The 22,529-nt window shown below is 35.9% G+C and overlaps 1 protein-coding gene across 5 annotated transcripts in view; it reads right to left on the minus strand.

Annotated features, from left to right (window-relative positions):
- Positions 1-324: 324 nt before the first annotated feature.
- SS18 (SS18 subunit of BAF chromatin remodeling complex) overlaps positions 325-22,529 on the minus strand; it is an 89,708-nt gene continuing 67,503 nt past the window's right edge. For all 5 annotated transcript variants that reach the window (XM_060613483.3, XM_060613486.3, XM_060613487.2 and 2 more), the window contains 2 exons: positions 20,901-21,034; positions 325-2,101 (listed from right to left, as the gene is read on the minus strand). In XM_060613483.3, the coding sequence (XP_060469466.1) occupies positions 2,075-2,101; positions 20,901-21,034 (161 nt within the window). In that variant the 3' untranslated portion in view covers positions 325-2,074. The remainder of the gene's footprint in view (positions 2,102-20,900; positions 21,035-22,529) is intronic.

Genomic DNA, 22,529 nt, shown 5'->3' on the forward strand with positions numbered 1-22,529 from the left:
CAATGAGATAACAGATCTACACCAGGTTGGGTTCAGTACAATTTTGTCTCCTCAACTCATTTATCTAATTCAGTCATCTTGATTATAGCCTCATGGACTTCATTTTCAGAGAAAGAATTCTATAACAAACAGCCCACACAACATGCTGATTACTGAACAGTTAATTCTAATTAACTTGGGCATGGCAAGAGAATTTTGATAAAGTCCTAGAATACAAATATAGTCCGCTTATACTAGACTAACTTATATAAAAAACCCACAGCAAAGTCTCCAGACAAAACAAGAGAGTCAAAGAGATCTAATTTAAAGAAACAAATGAGAAAATTAAAATCACAAATAATTTATTCTTCCGTTAGAGTTGATACAGTTTTAAATAGCAACAAAGTACACAGTGGTGGAAAATTGGCACAGAACCTATAAGCATTTTCAATCACAATAAGGCTGTCCATGCTTTATCTGTTCAAACGTGATGTCCATTTTCTACTGACCAAGTTGAAAAAATTCTATTCTGACCTTAAAACACACACGCTCTCTCTCATACACACACAGAAACACATTAAAATTCCTTTCGATTACAGTATATTGAGAACAGTACATTTTGCTTATTCAAATTTATGGCACCCCTTCTGTTTTGTTTCCAGTTAGAAGTGGGAAAAACCAATTCAATTATAAAGAATACATCTTATTCCCTGGGCATAGGCAACTGTGATGAAAATAGCAACTTACCTTTGGGCTAGATGTTTTCAGATTATGCTTAAATAATTGTGGTTATAAACTTCACAATGCATGATTTCCTGCCCAATGCAATATCCCTGAATTTACCTAAAATAATCAGGCACAGGACAGTCTCAAATATGATTAAATATGCCATGCTAACAAAGTGATCTAGACTGCAACCTTTATGCTTTTAATACAGATCAGAATAAACCTCATCAATAAGCATTTTCCTAAACATCTCTTTGTGTTATATGAACCAACATAAAAAAGGGAAAAACTTAAATGTGTCCTTTTATAAATGGCATTATTTCCAGTGAAGAAAGTTGAAATAAAGGTTTGTAAAGTCTTCTGAACTATTCTATTTTATAAACCAATTATCCTTCTAATGTTAAAAAATAAACTTACTGGATCAGTGTTGACTCTTCTTTGATATCATTTAAAAAATGCTTTGATATTATTCACTAAGTTCCCTGATTATTCAAAGAAAGTAAAATTAACACTTCCATTTTCAGTTATTGCTATTTTAGGAGAGAATTACCACTTCATTTACATGAAACTGCTACCTAGATTCCTCAGATCCCACATGAAGTAATTCTTATTGCCTCACATTTTAAAACTGTATTATAAATGATCTTTATAAAAAGGTTTTAATCCACAAAACTGGAAAGCTTTTAAAAAAATGTCTTTTTACTCAAAACTATCACAGTGCCCTTGATTATCTCACAGATAAAAGGGATCTGAATTTCCTCTAAAGAACTTAACAGTGGACATATGGTGTGCTTTGTCTTCTCCCTCACCTTTATCTTTTATAGTACACCATTTTGAGACCCACACAATCAAGCATCCACCATGCTCCAATCCACATCAACAGAGGATTTCTGATTCTGTCCAATGCGTAGTGTACCGCCTTGCATATTCACATGAAATAAACATAATATACAAAATATTGCTGCTGTAAAAAGTGTACATTTCCCTCATCCCCTTACAAAAGAATCTGTGGAAAAGTATTAAATTCCCTTAACCTTCATAAACATACAAAGCTGTTCACACCTTTCAGTCTGTAACAGTCCATTTGAAACACAGTTCCCAAATCATTGCAAATTGGTTGTATCATTGTATTTTCTGTCCAATGTTGCCATCTAGAGTAGAAATGTGAAATCAAGAGTATTTTTTAGCTACTAAAGCCTTGTTACAACTAAGCCACAAAGGCTGCTTACTGATGAAACAGCCACTTATCCACAAGGTTTTTCCAAAAACTAGATGGAATGGAAGGATCTCTTCACACAGAGGTGTCCACAGTGCTGAGGTGACAATATGGCTGCTAATAGATACTGGCTATTGGAATGTAAGTACTTTTTCACTGCTGGTAATTTCCATACTGTCCCTAAAAGATAAATTTAAAAATGCAATTAGATAATGATTTGACCATAATTTGACCATAACAGTTTAGCATAGAAAATTATAAATAAATCTTAACACTGTCATACTACAAAAGCAACTTTATCAACAACAAACAGAAATTGTTATATATTTAGTACACAGTATCTCTGTAATTGCTCCTGATATTACATTCAATTGTAAATGGATTTCAGAGTCTTTGAACCTAGAATAGTACCTGTCACATAGTAGGAATTTAAATGTTTAGTGAATTTTGTTGGAACTCTACTGAGCAAGAATGAATGAGGAGTTCTGGTTCTGAATCCTGGTGTGGTTATGTATTGTGTATTAATTATGTGTTAGTGTAACAACTTTGTGACTGTTTACCTTACTATAATTACTATTATGAATTAACATCAATGGCACCTGTAATAAGTAGCAGGGATGGAAAGGCACCTGGGAGATAAAGAGAAAAGAACCTTCCATCCATACTGAAGAAGCTTGGCTTTTCCCTGAGGCCAACAAAATGTCAGCAAAGGCATTCAGACAGGCAGCTGGTACATAAAGTCAAGAGAAGTGTGTTTCATTTTTTTTTTAAATTTTTTAATGTTTATTTATTTTTGAGAGACAGAGAGTAGGGGTGGGGGAGGGACAGAGAGAGAGGGAGACACAGAATTAGAAGCAGGCTCCAGGCTCTGAGCTGTCAGCACAGAGACTGACACAGGGCTCAAACTCACACAACAGTGAGATCATGACCTGAGCCAAAGACAGACGCTTAACCGATTGAGCCACCTAGGTGCCCCTTGATTTTGTTGCTTTTAATAAGGTAAACTTGAGCCTGTGGGCTGACAGGACAGAAGAGAAAAAAGAGTACAGATAAAAAGAAGTGATAAATGAGGTAGAATTCCACAAGGGAGGTAAAAAAACATGGTAGGGTTAGATTTTGGAGAAGAGAAGGAACATCTCCTTGAAAAGGAAGAAGAAAGGTAGAAGAGAACCTACTTTAAAAAGATTTATTAACTGTGTTTAAAAGAGATGCTCATAAAAGCACCTATTCTCCAAAAACAGTACTCATAGGAAGCACATAATCAGCTAATTGTTTCCTTTGGCTAAATTTCCCCTTCCAAGTCACATTATTTTATTTCAAGAAAGTATTCTAGGGGCTCAGTCTGACTCTTGATTTCAGCTCAGGTCATGATCTCACGGTTTCAAGAGACAGAGCCCCGTGTCAGGCTCCGTGCGCTGACAGCTCAGAGCCTGCTTAGGATTCTCGCTCTCCTTTTCTCTCTGTCCCTCTCCCACTCATGCTGCTCTCTCTCAAAATAAATAAATTAAAAATGGATGGAACTAGAGGGTGTTATGCTAAGCAAACTTAGGGAAAGACAAATATCCTATGACTTCACTCGTACGTAGAATGTAAGATACCAAACACAAGGGAAGGGAAGCAAAATATAATGTATATAAAATACAATATAAAAACAGGGACAAAACATAAGAGACTCTTAAATACAGAGAACAAACTGAGGGTTTCTGGAGGGGTTGTGGGTAGGGGGATGGGCTAAATGGGTGAGGGGCATTAAAGAAGACACTTGCTTGGATGAGCACTGGGTATTACATAGGGGATGAATCACTGGAATCTACTCCTGAAATCATTATTGTACTATATGCTAACTTGGATGTAAATTTAAAAAAATAAAAAATAAATAAAATGTTTTTAAAAAATTTAAAAAAAGAGAATGTATTCTAGAATTAAACTACTTCTATACCTTAGGATAGTACCCTAAAAGTTTATGTTTCTAAAGAAGAAGATATATTTGAAAATCTCTTGAATGCCACTCTGTATCTAATGGAATCATGCACTATAAAGAGAGTTAAGTATTTTAAAAATATTAATGTACTTCCTATAGTTATATTCAGCAAAATTTAAAGTTAGTGCTCATCTTGAAATATTTATGGGTAGACTATCAAATCTAGAATTTGTTTCAAAATACTCTTAAAAGAGGGGCGCCTGGGTGGCTCAGTCAGTTAAGCATCCAACTTCGGTTCAGGTCATGATCTCACGGTCCGTGAGTTCGAGCCCCGCATTGGGGTCTGTGCTGACAGCTCAGAGTCTGGAGCCTGTTTCAGATTCTGTGTCTCCCTCTCTCTCGCCCCCCCCCCACCCCCCCCTGGTTCATGCACTGTCTCTCTCTGTCTCAAAAATAAATAAACGTTTAAAAAAAAAAATAAAAAAAAAAAAAACTCTTAAAAGAAAAAGGTAGCATGGGAGGTATAAAAAGCAACATTAGCAAAATGTTGATAATTTCTGAAATTGGTTGGTAGGTATACAGGGATCCATGATATCCTCTCTTTTGTATTTGTATAAAGATTCCTATAATACAAAGTTTAGAACAAGAACTAGGCAGTCAATGCTTAGCATCTAGGAACGTCTTATTCAATTGCTTAACTCAGCATAGTATTTAGATAATCTAAGTCCCAACTCCATTGTTAACTTTCTGAGTCTAAAAATGCTCTTTGAGACTCAGTTTCTTCACTTAAAATGTAAGACTACTAACATCTCCATCTCTAGATCTTAATTTTCTTTCCATTCATGGTGACATTAATTCCTACCTCATCAGTTTGTTAGGGTACTTAAATAAGAGAGGACATTTTAAAAATTATAAGGTATCATAAATAAGCAAGCCTCAATGCTGGAGGGAAGAGCTCCCCTAGTCAATGTGTGTAATGAAGTATTAATGATGAAAGTGATTACACATATTATGAATCATGTGAAAGCAGAAGAGAGGTTAAGAACTTATATATAAGTTCTTATATATAAGCTATATAAATATAAGCTATAATTTATCTACTATATTATGAATTACTTGACAGTAGTGAGGTCTTAGCCATCCTTATACCCCAAGTACTGAAGAGTGCCTGACACTAATTTATAAGACTTCTTCAATAATGTATGCCAAATACTTTATTCAACCAATTACAAACATTCACTGAGCAACTATTATATGCTCATCACCATAATAAATTTGAAAAACAGGGAAGGTAAAACTTAGAAATAAATAAAGTACAATGATAGAAGTTCTACAGAGTTCAGAAACGAAAAGATTAGGGGCGCCTGGGTGGCTCAGCTGGTTAAACATCCAACTCTTGATTTCAGCTCAGGTCATGATCTCACAGTTTGTGAGTTCAAGCCCTGCATCCGGCTCTGTGCTGACGCGCGGAGCCTGCTTGGGATTCTCCTCTCTCTCCCTCTCTCTCTCTCTCTGCCCCTCCTCCACTCATGTTCTCTCTCTCAAAATAAAGAAACTAAAAGAAAAAAAAGAAATGAAAAGGTTAACACAGCTAAAATAATTAGAAAAACATTTCAGAGAATGTAGAAACGTTAAGAAAATAGTAAAAATATGAATAGCAGAGAAAAGAAAAAGGGGTATTTCAAATAAAGGAGTAGCTAAAGCAAAGGTATGATGGAAAAACGGGTAAAGAATGCTGAGGCAAGTAGGGAGTAAAAAAGGAATATACAATAATGAGAAGCAGAAGCTAGTAATTACTTGGTAATACAGAACCTGGAGTAACAGAAATAAGTCTGGCTAATATTAATAATAGCTAACTCTTAATATATCTCAATAACTAACACCTTATACACACCTTGGTGTGCCAGACACTAATAAATGCTTTGTGTCCATCTATAACCTATACAGTAAAAATTATCTCCACTTTATAAATGAAGAAGTTGCACTGAGAAATTAAGTAAGTTGACCCACACTTGATCCCACTGCTGTGATCAAATGAAACCACAAGCAAGGCCAAAAAAGTATACTGTATATCTGCAACCATTAGCAAATTCTAGGGTTAAAAGTATGGGTTTTGGAGCCAGAAACCAATTTCCACTACTTAACATGAACTAGGATGAACTCCACTACTTAACAGCTTCTTGCCCTTGAGAAAGTTACCTATCCTCCTTTCCTCGATTTTCTCACCTGACAAGGAAGAGTGATCATACTCTCCACCTGAAAAAGTTATTACAGAAGAAAAACCTGAAAATGCTCTTTGGATTACTCAAGAACTGACATTGCTGGAGACAGCTTATGAAAGTGAGTTCTAGTCAGTACAGGTTCTGGTCACTCAGAATTTGCCACCCAGCTGTACCACTTCTTGGCTCTGTCATCTTGGGTAAGTCACTACAACTCTCTAAACCTCAGTTTCTCTATGTCTGCTTTTTCAAATTTTTTTTTTTAATTACAAAATTCCTCTGATTAGAGTGTAAAGAAATAATGAGAAAGAAAGACAACAGAGTGGAAGGATCCTGCCGTGATGAAGGTAGATGTTGATGGTCTCAACTAAGATAAGGCAGTGGTTACAGAGAACTGGATGGATTTAAGGATGTATTAGGAAGGAGGATTAACAAGATTCTGTCATGTATAAGACGGAGAGAGGGAGGAAGACTTAAATATCAAATATGGCACCTGGCATTCTAACTTAATAATACCTCTCTTCTTTGATAGAGAATATAGAAAGGAGGAGTTAAGTTTGGGTAGAAAAATTATGAATTTGTTTTGGTTATGCTACATTGATATACTTATGATACATCTAAGTGGAGATGTCCAGTAGGCATCTGATTTTGAGAAGCAAGAGTCAGACTGGAAATAGAGATCTAGGAGTCAACGGCATGGTAAACTGAAACCATGTGAGTAAATGAGATTATCTAGGGAGAGTATATTGAATGAAGAGTCTCTAGGCTAGAAACCTGAACAATACCAATCATCTTTAAATTTCTTCCTTTTAAATGTTTTTGAATGCTTATTTATTTTTGAGAGAGGGAGAGTGACAAACAAGAGTGTGAGCAGGGCAGGGACAGAGAGAGAGGGAGACACAGAATCTGAAGTAGGCTCCAGGCTCCGAGCTGTCAGTACAGAGCCCAATGCAGGGCTCAAATCTACAAATGGTGAGATCATAACCTGAGCTGAAGTTGGGACGCTCAACCGACTGAGCCACCCAGGTGCCCCAAAATTTCTTTTATTCATCTAATCAAATAAGTCTTAAAATTATTCTGTCACAGTACTTTTTAGGGATCCCTCCCTCTTCTCTCTCTCTTTCCTTCCATTCCTTTCTTTCAGTAGGCTTCACGCCCAGCAAGGAGTCCAACACAGGGCTTAATAAACTCATGACCCTGAGACCAAGAGTGCGATCCTTAATCCACTGAGCCACCCAGGCGCTCTCTTCCTGTATTCTTATGATCACCATCCATGTTTAGGAAGTAAAGACCTTATTTATTCACTTACTTATACTTTATTTATCAGTATCTACTGACTACTTGAGATGTTCTACTAGGTGATGGAAAGTCAAAAGTGATAAAAAATAGACATGGTGCTGTCTTTAAAGGACTGACATTCTAGGGGAAGGGAGCATGAAATATGTAATATATAATCTGTCAATGGAGATATATGCTATGTTGAAAAATTTAAACATATAACATAATTAATGAAACTTCCCGACTAAAATGAGGAACAAGGCAAGGATGTCCCCTCTCACCACACTTTTACACCACTATACTGGAATTCCTGGGTTATGCAATAAGGGAAAGAAATAAAGATATGCAGATGACATGATCATCTAAGTAGAAAACCCCAAAGAATCGACAAAAAAAAATCTTCTGAAACTAATAAGCAAGGATCACAGGATACAAGGTTAATATATAAAAATCAATCATTTACCTATATACCAGCAATGAACAAGTGGAATTTGAAATTAAAAACAGTACCATTTATGTCAGCACCCCCAAAAATGAAAATCAGATACAAATCTAACAAAATATGTATAAGATACATATGAGGTAAACTAAGAAAGTGATGCAAAAAATAAAAAAAAAACTAATGAAGAAATGTCCCACATTTATGGATAGGAAAATCAATATTATTAAAATGTCAATTCTTCCTCACTTGATCTAAAGATTCAACAAAATCCCAATCAAAATTCCAGTGTTATTTGTGGTTACTGACACATTGATCCTAACGTTTACAGTACAAGAAGTATAAGACCCAGAAAAGGAAACAGCCACAAAGTATTGAAGAAGAACAAAGCCAGAGGACTGATACTTCCGACTTCAAGACTTACTATAAAGTCACAGCAACCAAGACAGTGTGGTATTGGTGAAAGAACAGAAAAGTAGATCAATGAAACATTACAGAGAGCCCAGATATCAACCCATATAAATAAACTGATCTTTGACAAAGAAGCAAAGGTAATACAATGGAGCAAAGATAGTCTTTTCAACAGTGTTAGAATAACTGGACATCCACGTGCATGACTCAAGACACAGATCTTACACCCTTCACAAAAATGAACTCAAATTGGATCCTAGACCTAAATGTAAAATACAAAAGAGTAAAACTCCTAGAAGATAACATAGATGAAAACTTAGATGACTCTGGAATTTGGTAATGACTTTTCAGATACAACACCAAAGGCACAATCCATGAAAAAAATAACTGGTAAGATGGACTTCATTAAAAGTAAAATATTCGACTCTACAGAAGACAGAGCAAGAGAATGAGAAGGCAAGCCATGAAGACAATACAATATTTGCAAATGACACATCTAACAAGGAACTGTTCCCCAAAATATACAAAGAATTCTTAAAATTTAACAATAAGAAAACAAACAACCCAATTAAAAAATGGTCCAAGACCTGAACTGACACCTAACTAAAGATATAAAGGTGGCAAATAAGTGGATACGAAAAGATGTCCACATCATGTCATTTACAGAAACGCAAATTCTAATAATGAGATACCACTACACACCTATTCAAATCGCCAAGATCCTGAACACTAACAACACCAAATACTGGCAAGGATGTGGAAAGACAGAAACTCTCAATAAATGCTGCTGAGAATGCAAAATGGTAGTCACTATGGAAGACAGTCTGGCAGTTTCTCACAAAACGAAAAGACTCTTACCATATAATCCAGCAACCATGCTCCTTGGTATTTATCGAAATGAGTTGAAATTTATGCCCACACAAAAACCTGCATACGGAAGTTTACAGTTTTATTCATAATTGCCAAAATTTAGAAGCAACCAAGATGTCTCTGAGTAAATGGATGGATAAACAAACTGTGGTACACCCAGACAATGGAATATTACTCAGCCCTAAAAAGAAATATGCTGTCAAGCCACAAAAAGTCCTTAAATGCATATTATTAAGTGAAATGCCAGTGAAATGAAAAGGCTACATACTACCTGATTCCAAGTACATGACATTCTGGAAAAGGTAAAAATATGAAGAGATCACTGGTTGCCAGGGGTTAGGGAGGAAAGAGAGATGAATAGAGGGAGCAGAGGAATTTTAGGGCACTCTGTGTGATACTATAATGGTGGATATATGTCATTATACATTTATCAAAACCCATATAATGTACAACACCAAGAGTGAACTCTAACGTACACTATGGGGTTGGGGTGATAAAGATCTCTTGATGTAGGTTCACTGACTATAACAAATAGAGCACTTTGGTGTGGGATATTGACAGCAGGAGAGGCTATACATATATAGGTTATGCCCATATATGAAAAGTCTCTGTACTTTCTGCTGCATTTTGCTGTGAACCTAAAACTCCTCAAAAAAAGAAAGTCTATTTAAAAAACAAATTAAAACATGGGGTGCCTGGGTGGCTAAGTCAGTTAAGTGTCCATCTCTGATGTCAGCTCAGGTCATGATCTCACAGTTCACGGGATCAAGCCCTGCATCAGGCTCTGCGCTGACAGCACAGAGCCTGCTTGGGATTCTCTCTCCCTCTCTTTCTGCCCCTCCCCAGCTCAAGCATGCACACACATGCATGCTCTTCTCTGTCTCTCAAAATAAATTTAAAACAAGAATTAAAATGTTTCCAGTCAAGATGGACCTCCAGCATGAAACAACCAAAAACCACTCAACACATATGAAATAATCCTATTCAGGACACAAAGTAACAAAGGACACCAATCTGAGAAACTAGGAACAAATGAGGTGAGCCCTCTGTATGTTTTACTGCACTGACAGTCTCTACACTGCAGTGTGTGGAGTGAAACTAAGGCTGAGTCTGAGTTAGAGAAATAAAGCTTAGAGTCTGGAAAGAACAGGAGCTAGAGTTCACAGGATCAAGTACCAGAAAGGAAAGAAATGCAGAGAGAGAGAATTGTGGAAATCTGAAGAGGAATTCTCTTGAGTAATCAGCATAGTACTGATATGCAAATGTATGCAAGGAAAAATACCAACGCAAGGATTAGGGGAAACAATACTTAGCATTCATAAAGAAATAGTGCTTATTCCCACCAGCCAGAGTGAAACACCTTACAATTCAAGGGCCTGGGTGGAGTACTCAAAAAGATTTTACCTCAGTAGTAGAAATACTTAGCCCAGGACTAAACACTGCTCTGGTCCTGCCTAATAAACCTTAAAAGCAATCCTCATAAGATCAAGCTGTGTCTAAGTTACTTACCTGTATCCTAAAACAAAGCTCCAGTATATTTCTAAGAAGACATACCTTATCTATCACCCAACGAAGTAAAAGTGTTATTCACAGTTTCTGACATACAATGAAACAAAATCATGCATGCAGAGGATGAGGAAAATGACCCATAATGAGAAGGAAAAAAACAAACAATTAATCAAAAGAGACCCAGATGTTAAGAATTATCAGAGAAGGATATTAAAATAGTTATCATACTTGTATTCCATATGTTTAAAAATTTAGGCAGAGACATGGAAGATATAAAAAGGCCCTAAACTGAAATCCTATTTAAAAAACCCAACTTGAAATTCTAGAGATGAAAAATACAATGTCTGAGATGAAAAATACCCGGGAATGGATTAAAAGCAGATAAAAAATGAATAGGAAAACATCAATGAACTTTAAGATATAGCAAGAGAAACCACCCAAAACAAAACAGAAAAAAAGGGAAAATAAAAAATAGAGGATCAGTGTACTATGGCACAACTTTAAGCAATCAAATATGCACATAATTGAAAAGGACAGAAAGGGATATAGAGGTAAGAGACAGGAAAACTACTTGGTCAGAATGTTTCCAAATTTGATCAAAACCATGAAGCCATAAATCCAAGAAGCTATATGAACCCCAAGCATAAAAAACAGATAATTTCACAAAGGGAAAATCGTAAAAAAACAGCCAAAAAAAAAAAAAAAAAAAAAAAGTACACTAACTACCAGAAAAGAAAGATAACAGCAGATGCCTCCTTGGAAATAATATAAGCAAGAAGACAGTAGAGCCACATTTTTAAAGTGCTGAAAGTAAAAAAAAAAAAAAAAAAAAAAAAAAATCCTGTCAACCTACGATTCTATACCTAGAATAAGTATTTTCCAATAATGGAAGAGAAATAAGCACCTTCTTGAACATACATAAGCTGAAGACCTGCATTACAATAAACATTAAAACAAAGTCTTTCAGGAAAAGGAAAATGATACCAGATGGAACTATGAATCCACCATAGGAGTGAAATGAATCCACCATAGGAGTGAAGAGCACCAGACATAGTAACTACATGAGTAAATATGTAAGATTTTTTCTTATTACTGAAATATCTTTAAAGGATAACTGTTTTTAAAAAACAAAAAAAGTCCATGTACTATATAGTTTATAACATATGTACAAGTAAAATTTATAACATTAACAGAAAGTTGAAAAGGAAAAAATGAAAGTAAACTATTGAAATGGTTCATACTATACATAAGGTGGTATAACATCACTTAAAATATGTTACAAAATGGATGAACCTTAAAAACATTACGCTGAGTAAAAAGAGCTAATCACAAAACATCACATGTTGCATGATTCCATTTATGTGAAACATCCAGAATAGGAAAATCTATACAGACTGAAAGTAAACTACCTGTTTCCCAGGGCTGGGTGTTTAGAGATAAATGACTATACTGGAAAAAGAAATCCCATTTAATGGTACACTCTAAAATGTTAAGTGAATTGAAGTTCATGAATTAATCAATAAAGATGGTTTTCTGGGGAGCCTGGGTGGTTCGATTGGTTAAGAGTCTGACTCTTGGTTTTGGCTCAAGTCATAATCCCATGGTTCATGGGATTGAGTCCCGCATTGGGCTATGGAATGACAGCACAGAGCCTGCTTGGGATTCTCTCCCCTCCCCCTCCTCCACTCACACTCTCAAAATAAACTTAAATAAATAAATAAATAAATAAATACATAAATAAAATCTATAAAAAATGTTTTTTAAAAGCAGAAAAAAATTGTTCAAAATAAGACAGAAAAAGAAACGGAGAATAAAGAACAATCAAAAAAAAATCAAGATGACAGATATAACCATATTCATAATTACATAAAACATAACATTCAAAGCCCCTCCATTAAAAGGCAGAGATTGTCAGATTGGATAACAAAGAAGGACCTGACAAATGCTGCCTTCATGAAATACAACTCAAACATAAAAACACAAATATGTTCAAACAAAAGGGATAAGGAGTGCCTGCCTAGCTCAGTTGGTAGCGCATGCAACTCTTGATCTCAGGGTTGTTAAGTTCTAGCCCCATGTTGGATGTAGACATTACTTAAAAATAAAATCTTTAAAAAAGAAATTAAAGGGTAAAAAAGATTTATAATTCTATCACTAATCCAAGGAAAGTTGGTGTGGCTATATTAATATCAGACAAAAAGACCACAGAGCAAAGAATACTATCAAGGATAAAGGAAGTTTTTCATAATAGTAAAAGGAGTACATTAATCAACACATAAAAATCCTAAAAATGTGTAAACCTTAAGAAGGTAGCATTCAGATATATGAAGCAGGGGCACCTGGGTGGCTCAGTCAGTTAAGCATCTGACTCTTGATTTTGACTCAGGTCAAGGTCTCAGGGTTGTGAGGTAGAGCCCTGTGTCAGGTTCCACACTGGGCGTGGAGCCTGCTTTGGATTCTCTCTCCCTCTCCTCTGCCCCTCCCCAACTCATGCTTGCTCTCTCTCTCAAAAAAACAAAAAACAAAAAACAAAAAAGATACATGAAGCAAAATGGAAAGAACTGCAAGGAAAAATAGACAAACACAAATTATAGCCAGAGATTTAAAATATTTTTCCCAATAACTAACAGAGTAGAAAGAAAATCAGTGAAGATATAGGGGACTTGAATAACACTATCAACCAACTTGATCTGACATTTACAGAACATCCTCACAGACCAGATTCTGGGCCATAAAGTAAGTCTCAATAAATGTGGAAGAATTCAAGTCACATTAAGTATGTTCTATTATGAGGATGGAATTAAATGAGAAATAAGTTACAGAAAAATATCTGGAAACTCTCCAAATATTTAAAAAGTAAATTATATACTTTTAAATAACACTTGGATCAAAGAAGAAATCAGAAGCAAACTCAGGAAATATTTTCAACTGACTGAAAATAAGAACATAATATACACAAATTTGTGGGCTGCAACATAAGAAATACTTAGAGGGGAATTTATAGCAATAAACATCTATATTAGGAAGCGGGGCAGTTCTTGAATCAATGAGAATTCAGCTATTACCTCAAGAAACCAGAAAAGAAGAGCAAATGAAACCCAAAGCAAGCAGAAGTAAAGAAATAATAAGAGGGCAGAAATCAAGGAAACAGAAAAACAAATGGGGGAGGGGTGGGGGGAGGGAATCTATAAAACCAAAAGCTGGCTCTCTGAGAAGATCAATAAAGTACATAAAAACTGCTAGGCAGATTAACTGGGGGAAAAAAAGAGAGAAGAGAAGATACACATTCCCAATATCAGAAATGAAAGAGGTAGTATCACTACTGATACTAGAGATACTAAAAGGATAAAAAAGAAATCAACAAAACAAATGAAATGGACAAATCCCTTAACAAATAGAAACATCTCTTCAAGAAGAAATAGATAACCTGAATACCTTATGTCTAATAAAGAAAATAAGTTTGTAATTAAAAACCTTCCTGCAAAGAAAATCCAGGCCCAAACAGCTTTACTAGTGAATTGCACCAAACATTTTAGAAGGAATAATACTGACTTCATCCACATCCTTCAAGAAAACTGAAAAGGGATCATTTCTTCCCAACTCACTTTATGAAGCCTGTGCTATTTTGATAACAAAACCAGATAAAGGCATTAAAAGAAAACTAGAGTCCAATATCCCTCATAGATGCAAAAACTGTTAACAAAATTTTAGCTGATCAGCTCTAATAACATATAAAAAGGATAATACATAGTTTATCCTAGCTACGCAAGATTGATTTAAAACTTGAAAAAGAATATTATTTAACATACTAAATTTAAAAAGGAAAGCTATGATTCCTTCAAAAGATATGGAAAAATCATTTGACAAATTTCAGTATTCATTCCTGATAAAAATTCTCAGCAAACTAGGAATACAAGCAACAAGTTCTATCTGATAAAGGATATCCACACAAACCCTACACATCTCATGTAAGGCTGAAAGGCCGACTGTTAACCCCCTAAGAGCAGGAGTAAGACAAAAGATGTCCACTCTCACTATTTATATTCAACATTGTGTTAAAGGTTTTAAGGTGAGGTTAGATTAAGGGGGAGAAAAGCGGAGCATTCAGATTGTAAAGGAAAAAATAAGTCTTTTTCCACACACATGATTTCTATGTGGAAATTCTGACAATCTACAAAAAAAACTACTAGAAATAATAAGTGAGTTAATATTACAGTTCTGGTAAAATATCAATATAAAAAAACAAACTGTATTTTTATACAACCAGCAATTAACAATTGTAAATTAAAATTTTAAAAAATTTACAATAGTATCAAGAATATAAAAATACCTAGAGATAAATCTGACAAGACCTATGTTAAGACCTGTATGCTGAAAACTATATAACGCTGCTGAAAAAAAAAATTTAAAGGGACATATGCCATGCTCATAGGATGGATACTCACTGACCTCATGTTAAGATACAACTCTCTGCGAATCTATATGTGTAAGGCAATTCCCATCAAAATATCTGTAGGCTTTTTGTAGAAATTGACAAGCTGATTGATTATAAAAATCATATGGAAATGCAAAAACCCAAATGCCTAAACAATTTTGCAAAGGTTAAAGCTGAAAAACTAACAACACCCGATTTCAAAACTTACTGTAAAACTATAGTAATAAAGACAGCATGGTATTGACATAAAGACAGAGAAATAGGTCAGTCCAGAAATAGACATATTTATGATTTTCAGCAAAGGTTCAAAGACAACTCAGTGAAGAAAGGTTAATCTTTTCAACAAATAGTGCTGAGAAAATTAGCTACCCATTTGAAAAAATAAGATGCAAACTTCAATTCGTGCTTCATAGAAAAATTAACTCAAAATGGATTATAGACTTAAATGTAAAGCCTAAAAATATAAGGCTTCTAGGGATGCCTGGGTGGCTCAATGGGTTAAGCACCCAACTCTTGATTGCAGCTCAGGTCCTGATCTGCGAGATCAAGTTCCATGTTGGACTCTGCGCTGACAGTGCAGACAGAGCCTACTTGGGATTCTCTTTCTCCCTCTCTCTCTGCCCCTCCCCTGCTCATGTTCCCCCCCGCCCCTGCCAAAAATAAAGTATAAAATTAAATTAAATTTTTAAAAAATATAAGGCTTCTAGAAGAAAGCATTAAGAGAAAATATTTGTGACTCTGGGTTAAGTGAAGATTTCCCACACATAAAACCAAAAGCATGATCCATAAAAGACAAAGTTGATAAATTCGACTTCATAAAAATGTTAAAGTTCCTGTCTTCAAAAAACAATGTTGAAACAATGAAAAGAGAAGCAACAGACTGGAGAAAAATATTTTCAAATTATGTATCTGATAAAGGATTTGTATGTACAATATACAGAGACCTCTCAATATTCAATAAGAAAATAAGGGACTGAATTTTTTTTTAATAAGCAAAAGATTTGAACAGATATTTCAGAGAAGATACATAGATGGAAAAATAAGCACATGAGAAGATAAGTCATTATCACTTGTCCTTTAGGACATGAAAATGAAAAGCACAATAAACTATCACCAGACATACACCAGAATAGGTAAAATTGAAAAGACTGACTCACTGACAAGTATCAAATTGTGTACTTTTAATATATGCAGTTTATGGAATGTCAATAATACTTCAAAAAAGTTGTTTAAATACAGAAGGGTAGGAAAATACAGTAGTCCCCCCTTACCCACAGTTTTGCTTTCTACAATTTCAGTGACCTGTGGTCAACTGCGGTTCAGTAGCAGATGATCCTCCTGACATATCGTCAGGTCAATAGCAGCCCAACACCATGTCACATGCATACATCATCACCTCACTTCACCTTATCGTGTAGGCATTTTATCAGCTCACATCATCACAAGGGTGAGTACAGTACAATAAGATATTTTGAGAGAGAAAGACCATATTTGTATAACTTTTATTACAGTATATTGTTACAATTATTTTTCTATTCTTTACTGTTAATCTCTTCCTGTGCCTAATTTAAAATTATACTTTACCATAGGTGTATTTACATAGGTAAAACATAGTATATACAGGGTTCAGTACTATCTGTGGTTTTTAAGAGTCTTAGAACGTATCCTCGTGGATAAAGGTGGGCTACTATAAAGTGAGGCAATGCAAGATGTTACTGTTTTACATAGGTAGAAGGACTTCTTGATATGATACGGTGACAGAACAGAGCAGAGATTTGAAGAAAGGGAGGAAGCCAACTATACGTCTCGGGGAAGAGTTCTGGCAATAAAGGGTGCAGCAAATACAAAGGTTCTGAGGTAGAAATATGCTTGATGTGTTTAAGGAACAGTAAAGTGACTGAAGCAAAGTGAATGAGGGCAGCTATAAATACAGAGATGAAGTGAGGGGTGCCTGAGTGGCTCAGTCGATTAAGCGTCCAACTTTGGCTCAGATCATGATCTCAAAGCTCATTGAGCTTGAGCCCCACATCGGTTTCTGTGCTGACAGCTCAGAGCCTGGAGCCTGCTTCAGATTCTGTGCCTCCTTCTCTCTCTCTGCCCCTCCCCCTCTTGTGTGCTCGCTCTTTCTCTCTCTCTCTCAAAAATAAATAAATAAACATTAAAAAAATTCTAAAAATGCAGAGATGAAGTGGTGGCACAGGTAGTGGGGGCACAAGTCATGCAGGACTTTGTAGGTTATTCTAAGGTCTTGCTTTTACTTTAAGTAAGACTGAAGTCACCACAGGGCTTTGAGCAGTGGGGTGGCATAATCTAATGTTTTTAAAAGATCATTCTGGGTCCTATGTGGAGCATATCCTATAGCAGAGCTAGGACAAAAGCAGAAGACCAGTTCAGGTGAATGACAGTCGTAACTCTGACTTGGGTAAGAGCAGAAGGTTGTAAAAATGGCCAGATACTGGATATATTTTGAAGGGAGAGGTGATGAAATTTGCTGGTTGAGAAGATGCTTGATTTGCAAAAAAGAGGGGAGCCAAGATGACTCCAGGTTCTTGGCCTGAGGAACTGAAAGAATCAAGCTGCTGTTTAGTGATATGGGAAGAAATGATGGAGAAACAACAGCCCCTAGCAAGGCTTGTCTCTCAATTTCCCCCCTTTGAATTCACTGTGCACACCGCTAGAATAGTCATCTGCCTAAACCACCACTATAATTATATTACTATTGGATTTAAGAATCTGTATTAGTTTTCTGTTCCCTTCATTATCTTGAAGAGGTGAACTACTTTACCTAAAATGAAAAGACCAACAAGTGTTTGGATTGGGGGATACAGATAAGGTGAAATCTCTGATAAATATGGGCAGACTACTAACACTGAAGTAGCTAAAATGGTCCCCTCTTCATAGCCGTTTCTAATGGGGAAGGAGATGTGGCTGGCATCTAGCCAAACGTCATGGGTCTTTTTCTATAGTACCATCCCAAATTCCTAGGAACTTTATGGAGTGGAATAATTATAATGAAAGAGGTAGTGTATCACATATCTATCATATATGCTATATATCACAACACATAATCTTTCACATATCATGTTCACCAAGTGCCAGGCACAGCTAATATATTATATACATCATTTAAAATGTCTTATAAAGGCTTCAAATGATGTCAGGATAAAGTCCAAGTCCTGTAACATGGCTTGTGAGAGTCTTCCCAATCTAAACCTAACTTCTCTCTCCAATCTTGCCTCTCCCTCCCCATGCTTCTGCTTTACTCAACCACACCCCTTAACACTAGTAGTCCTTTGTGAATGCACCTTTTTCTGACTAGAATACACTTCCCTCTTCTATGTCTACTTGTCTAATACCTACTCGTCCTTGGGCCCTCACACTATTATAATACTTCCCAAAGAACATTTTTTCTGTGATCTAGATTAGTATCCCCCTTCCACAAAAGTCTTGACTTCAAGGACTTCTCACACTATATTATATCACCTGTTTATTCTTCTGGATCTCACCTAGATTTATCTAGATTTAAGTTCATAAAGGTAGAGTTTATGTCTATCTTTATTTCCCAATGTACCCCGATCGTAGATACTTGGCATATAAATGTTGCTCAAGAAACATTTACTTAATGACTGATGTTAAGTTTAGGGGATTTAGAAATACGTCATTTAGAGAGAAAACAGTTAGTTTAGTGCACAACATGCTGAAGTTGATGGCAATGGCAAGACATCCAAATAGAGATATTCTGTACAAGTTGAAAAAATGGAGCTGAAGTTGGTTTGCAGAGGGTGGGCTAAGGATACTGAAAATATAAGACAGGGTGAGTAGAGAGACCAAGAAAAACACTGAGCCAAACATTTTTACTTAAAAGAAAGACAAGAAACAAGTGAGACAAGAAAATGAAACAATAAAGAAGGAATCACTAGAAATCTAAGAGAAGTAAAGAAGCACAGTAATTAGAAGCAAAGAAGACCATTCAGGAATGAAAATAGGAACATGTGTCAAATGTGTCAAAAGTGAAGGCAAGAGGGGCACCTGGGTGGCTCAGTTGGTTGAGGGTCCAACTCTTATTTTTGGCTCAGGTCATGATCTCACGGTCGTGGGATTGAGCCCCGCATGGGGCTCCACACTGAGGGTGGAGCCTGCTCGGGATCCTCTCTCTCCCTCTCCCTGTGCCTCACCTGCTCGTGCACAGGCACTCTCTCTCTCAAAATAAACAATAAACATCCAAAAGTGAAGTTAGAGAGACCAAAATAGCTAGCTGTTCCACCAGCCGTAGGGAGCATAGGACCTAAAATAGTGCCCAGCACATGAAGATAATTAATAAACATTTGTTGACTGAAAGAATAAATGATCAGAAGCTCATTTTTTAAAAAGTTAACTTGTGGGGGTGCTTGGGTGGCTCAGTCAGTGGAGCATGGGACTCTTTGATCTTAGGGTCGTGAGTTCAAGCCCCACATCAGGCGTGGAGCCTACTTCAAAATATCAATCAATCAATTAATTAATTATAAATAGATAAAAATTAAAAAGTTAACTTGTGGATTAGAATGAGCCTAAACCTTGTGCTCAGGAATCTTGCCCTTAAGCACTCATTAGCCAAGACTTTTTTTACTTTAAAATCTAAATAAAATTTCTGCCTAACCCTTTGATTAATAGTGTTTTTTTAAATATATTACTCATTTGTCCTTACCCTTTTAAGTCTCTTTTATCTCTTTTATCACTTAAATAGGAAGTGTCAGTACAAGGGGTTGTAGGCTTGAGAGAGCACTGATAAAAAAATTGCTCATACCTCAAGTTCTGATTAGTACTGCACTGTGTTGTTCCTCAAACCAGATCACCAACACTGGCCCTGGAACCATAACTTACAAAAAAAAATAAGTTGTTTTAGGTAGCTTAAGTAGTGAGCAGACCAGATTTTCCTCACTAGAAGGTCATTAGACAAATCTGAAATCAATCTAAGGAAACTGCCAACATAATACATCATTTTCATTATAATTTAGAGTATGCATAACAGCAAGATTCAGAAAACAATGACTGTGGCACAGATTAGTTAAGTCTGAAAAGTTTACTGGTGAAAAGAAGGAACTTAAATAAATACTAGGTTCAAGAGGATACAGTCATCTTAGAATGAGCTACATCTCTACATATGTGAAAGCAGAAGGAAAGATAACAGGGGATAAACGTTAAAAAAAAAAAATTTTTTTAACGTTTATTTATTTTTGAGAGAAAGAGAGAGAGAGAGAGACAGAATCCGAAGCAGGCTCCAGGCTCTGAGCTGTCAGCACAGAGCCCGACGTGGGTCTCGAACTCACGAGCCATGAGATCATGACCTGAGCCGAAGTCGGACGCTCAACCGACTGAGCCACCCAGGCATCCTGAGATAAACATTTTTAATACTTGAAATAAGGGATATGAAAGGAGGCAACAGAGGCAGAAGTAACTATGGATTTAAAGAGACAGGACACCACCAATGTGGCAGAAGGTAATGGATATGCTGAAACAAAGACAAGAGCTACTAAGAGAGTTGACACAGATGGATTCCATGTCTCTATATGTCAATGCACAGTCTTCAGCAATAAATGTGAAGGAGATGAGAGAAATCAGGGGCTTTAGAAGAGGGAATGATGTCTGGAATGCCCGGGTAAAGACCAGAGAGAGAGAAAGAGAAAGAGAATATGAGTATGAATGGATGCTGGGTCTCAGAGATAAGACATGTTTTACATGTGACAGTAACTATGGTCAGCTGTGCTAGCATTCTATGAAAAAGACTTAAAAGTAAATTTTTTTTTGTTAACTCATATACTATGAACAGGAGGAGGGAAAAACAAGCCTTCAAGTGAAAAACAACCTTATCAAGGGTGAGCAAATAATGGGGCAATCACACAGTTGGCCAAATAATTTACCTGGTCATATCCATAAGGCCTCTGCTGTGGCGGCTGTGGTGGTCCAGGCTGCGTTGGTCTATAACCCCCATACTGCTGACCTTGTCCTTGTGGGTAGTTAGGATACTGAGGACCTGGACCACCCTGTGAAGGACCTGCAAAATAATTAACATAAACAAAAGCCCAGATAAAAACAGAATTCTTGAAAGGGTTTAGAGCCAGGTATTATCATGTTTTTATATCTAAACAAAAAAGATAGTTGGTATCTTGATCTTCTCAAATGCTTTTTGAAATAAATTCCAAAGGTTGTAAGAATGAAAATATTATAAGGATAGTGCCATGTACAAAATGTTTTGATTCGGTGTAACCAGTGAGCTATGTGTTAGTCATGAATTTTTTTCCAAATACGTAAAAGCGACTCAAGAGTTGTTAAGCAGGTTAATTCCATGGTATCAAGAAAATTCATCTACACCACTACTAGAAAGTTAACCACTATAAGCAACAGGTAAAAGAAAAAGCAACAAGGGCCCTGGGTGGTTCAGTCAGTTAAGTGTCAACTCTTGGTTTCAGCTCAGGTCATGATCTTACGGTTCATGAGTCTGAGCCCCTCACGGGCCCAGCTTCAGGCTCTCTCCTTCTCTCTCGCTCTCTCAAAATAAATAAACTTTAAAAATAAAAGTAAAAAGTAAATAAAAGAGAAAGCAAGAAGCAGATTCAAATTAAAATACTGAAATAATTTCTGAATAAAGTTTGAGAATCAATGATATTTACAGCTGTATGACTCTAGATTTACACTTGCAATCACCAGAGAATCATAAAGAATAATTTTCCATGAAATTCTAGATTGATATTTGCAATCACCAAAAGAATGCTTTATGCTCTGCATTAATAAGTTTACTACCACAATATTTTCAAACCAAAACCAAAGACTTGAAAAGCCACAGGTTGCATGTGAAAAAACTTGATTCAAAAGTTACACTCTGTGTACCAATCACCTTTAATACTTAACCCATAAAAATGAATGATTTCCAATTCCAGAGATGGCAAGGGACTAATTTGGCTTGCCAAACAAATATGTCTGTTTCATAAATTCTACTACTGCCTATTGTAAAGAATGCTTTATAAAGCATAAGCCGAAAAGCTTTGACACTTAAATGTTTTCTATCATAGCCATTCAAAATCTGCCATAAAAAAACACTGATGGCAGAGGAAAGTGTCAAAGAGAATAAATGTTCAAGCTTAAATAAATTCCATCGGTCTATTATTTATTTAATTATTATACACTCAATTATTAAAAGTCTAACTCTTCTATTAGAAGAAAGTATGACAACAGAAGCCTACAAATAAGCAAAATGGGAACTTCTCCTTTGGGATTCCCAAGGTCGAACAAAACAGCAGTTAACTACTCTAACCAAAAATACATTTCATTTACTCTCTCTTCCCACTGAAAATAATATTTATCTTAAATAAATGAATTCACCTGATTTAACCACATCGTATTTGTTTTCACGTAAACACAGTAAAACCAGAATACTTATTCAAAATACAAATATTCAATGGTCAGGAAATGAAAATGCCATTTGAGAAGAGCAAGAATTCCTTTGTAAAAACAAGAAATCCCGGGATGCTTGGGTGGCTCAGTTGGTTAAG

Source organism: Panthera onca, chromosome D3 (genome assembly GCF_046562875.1).
Source record: "Panthera onca isolate mPanOnc1 chromosome D3, mPanOnc1 haplotype 2, whole genome shotgun sequence".
NCBI classification, from domain to species: domain Eukaryota; kingdom Metazoa; phylum Chordata; class Mammalia; order Carnivora; family Felidae; genus Panthera; species Panthera onca.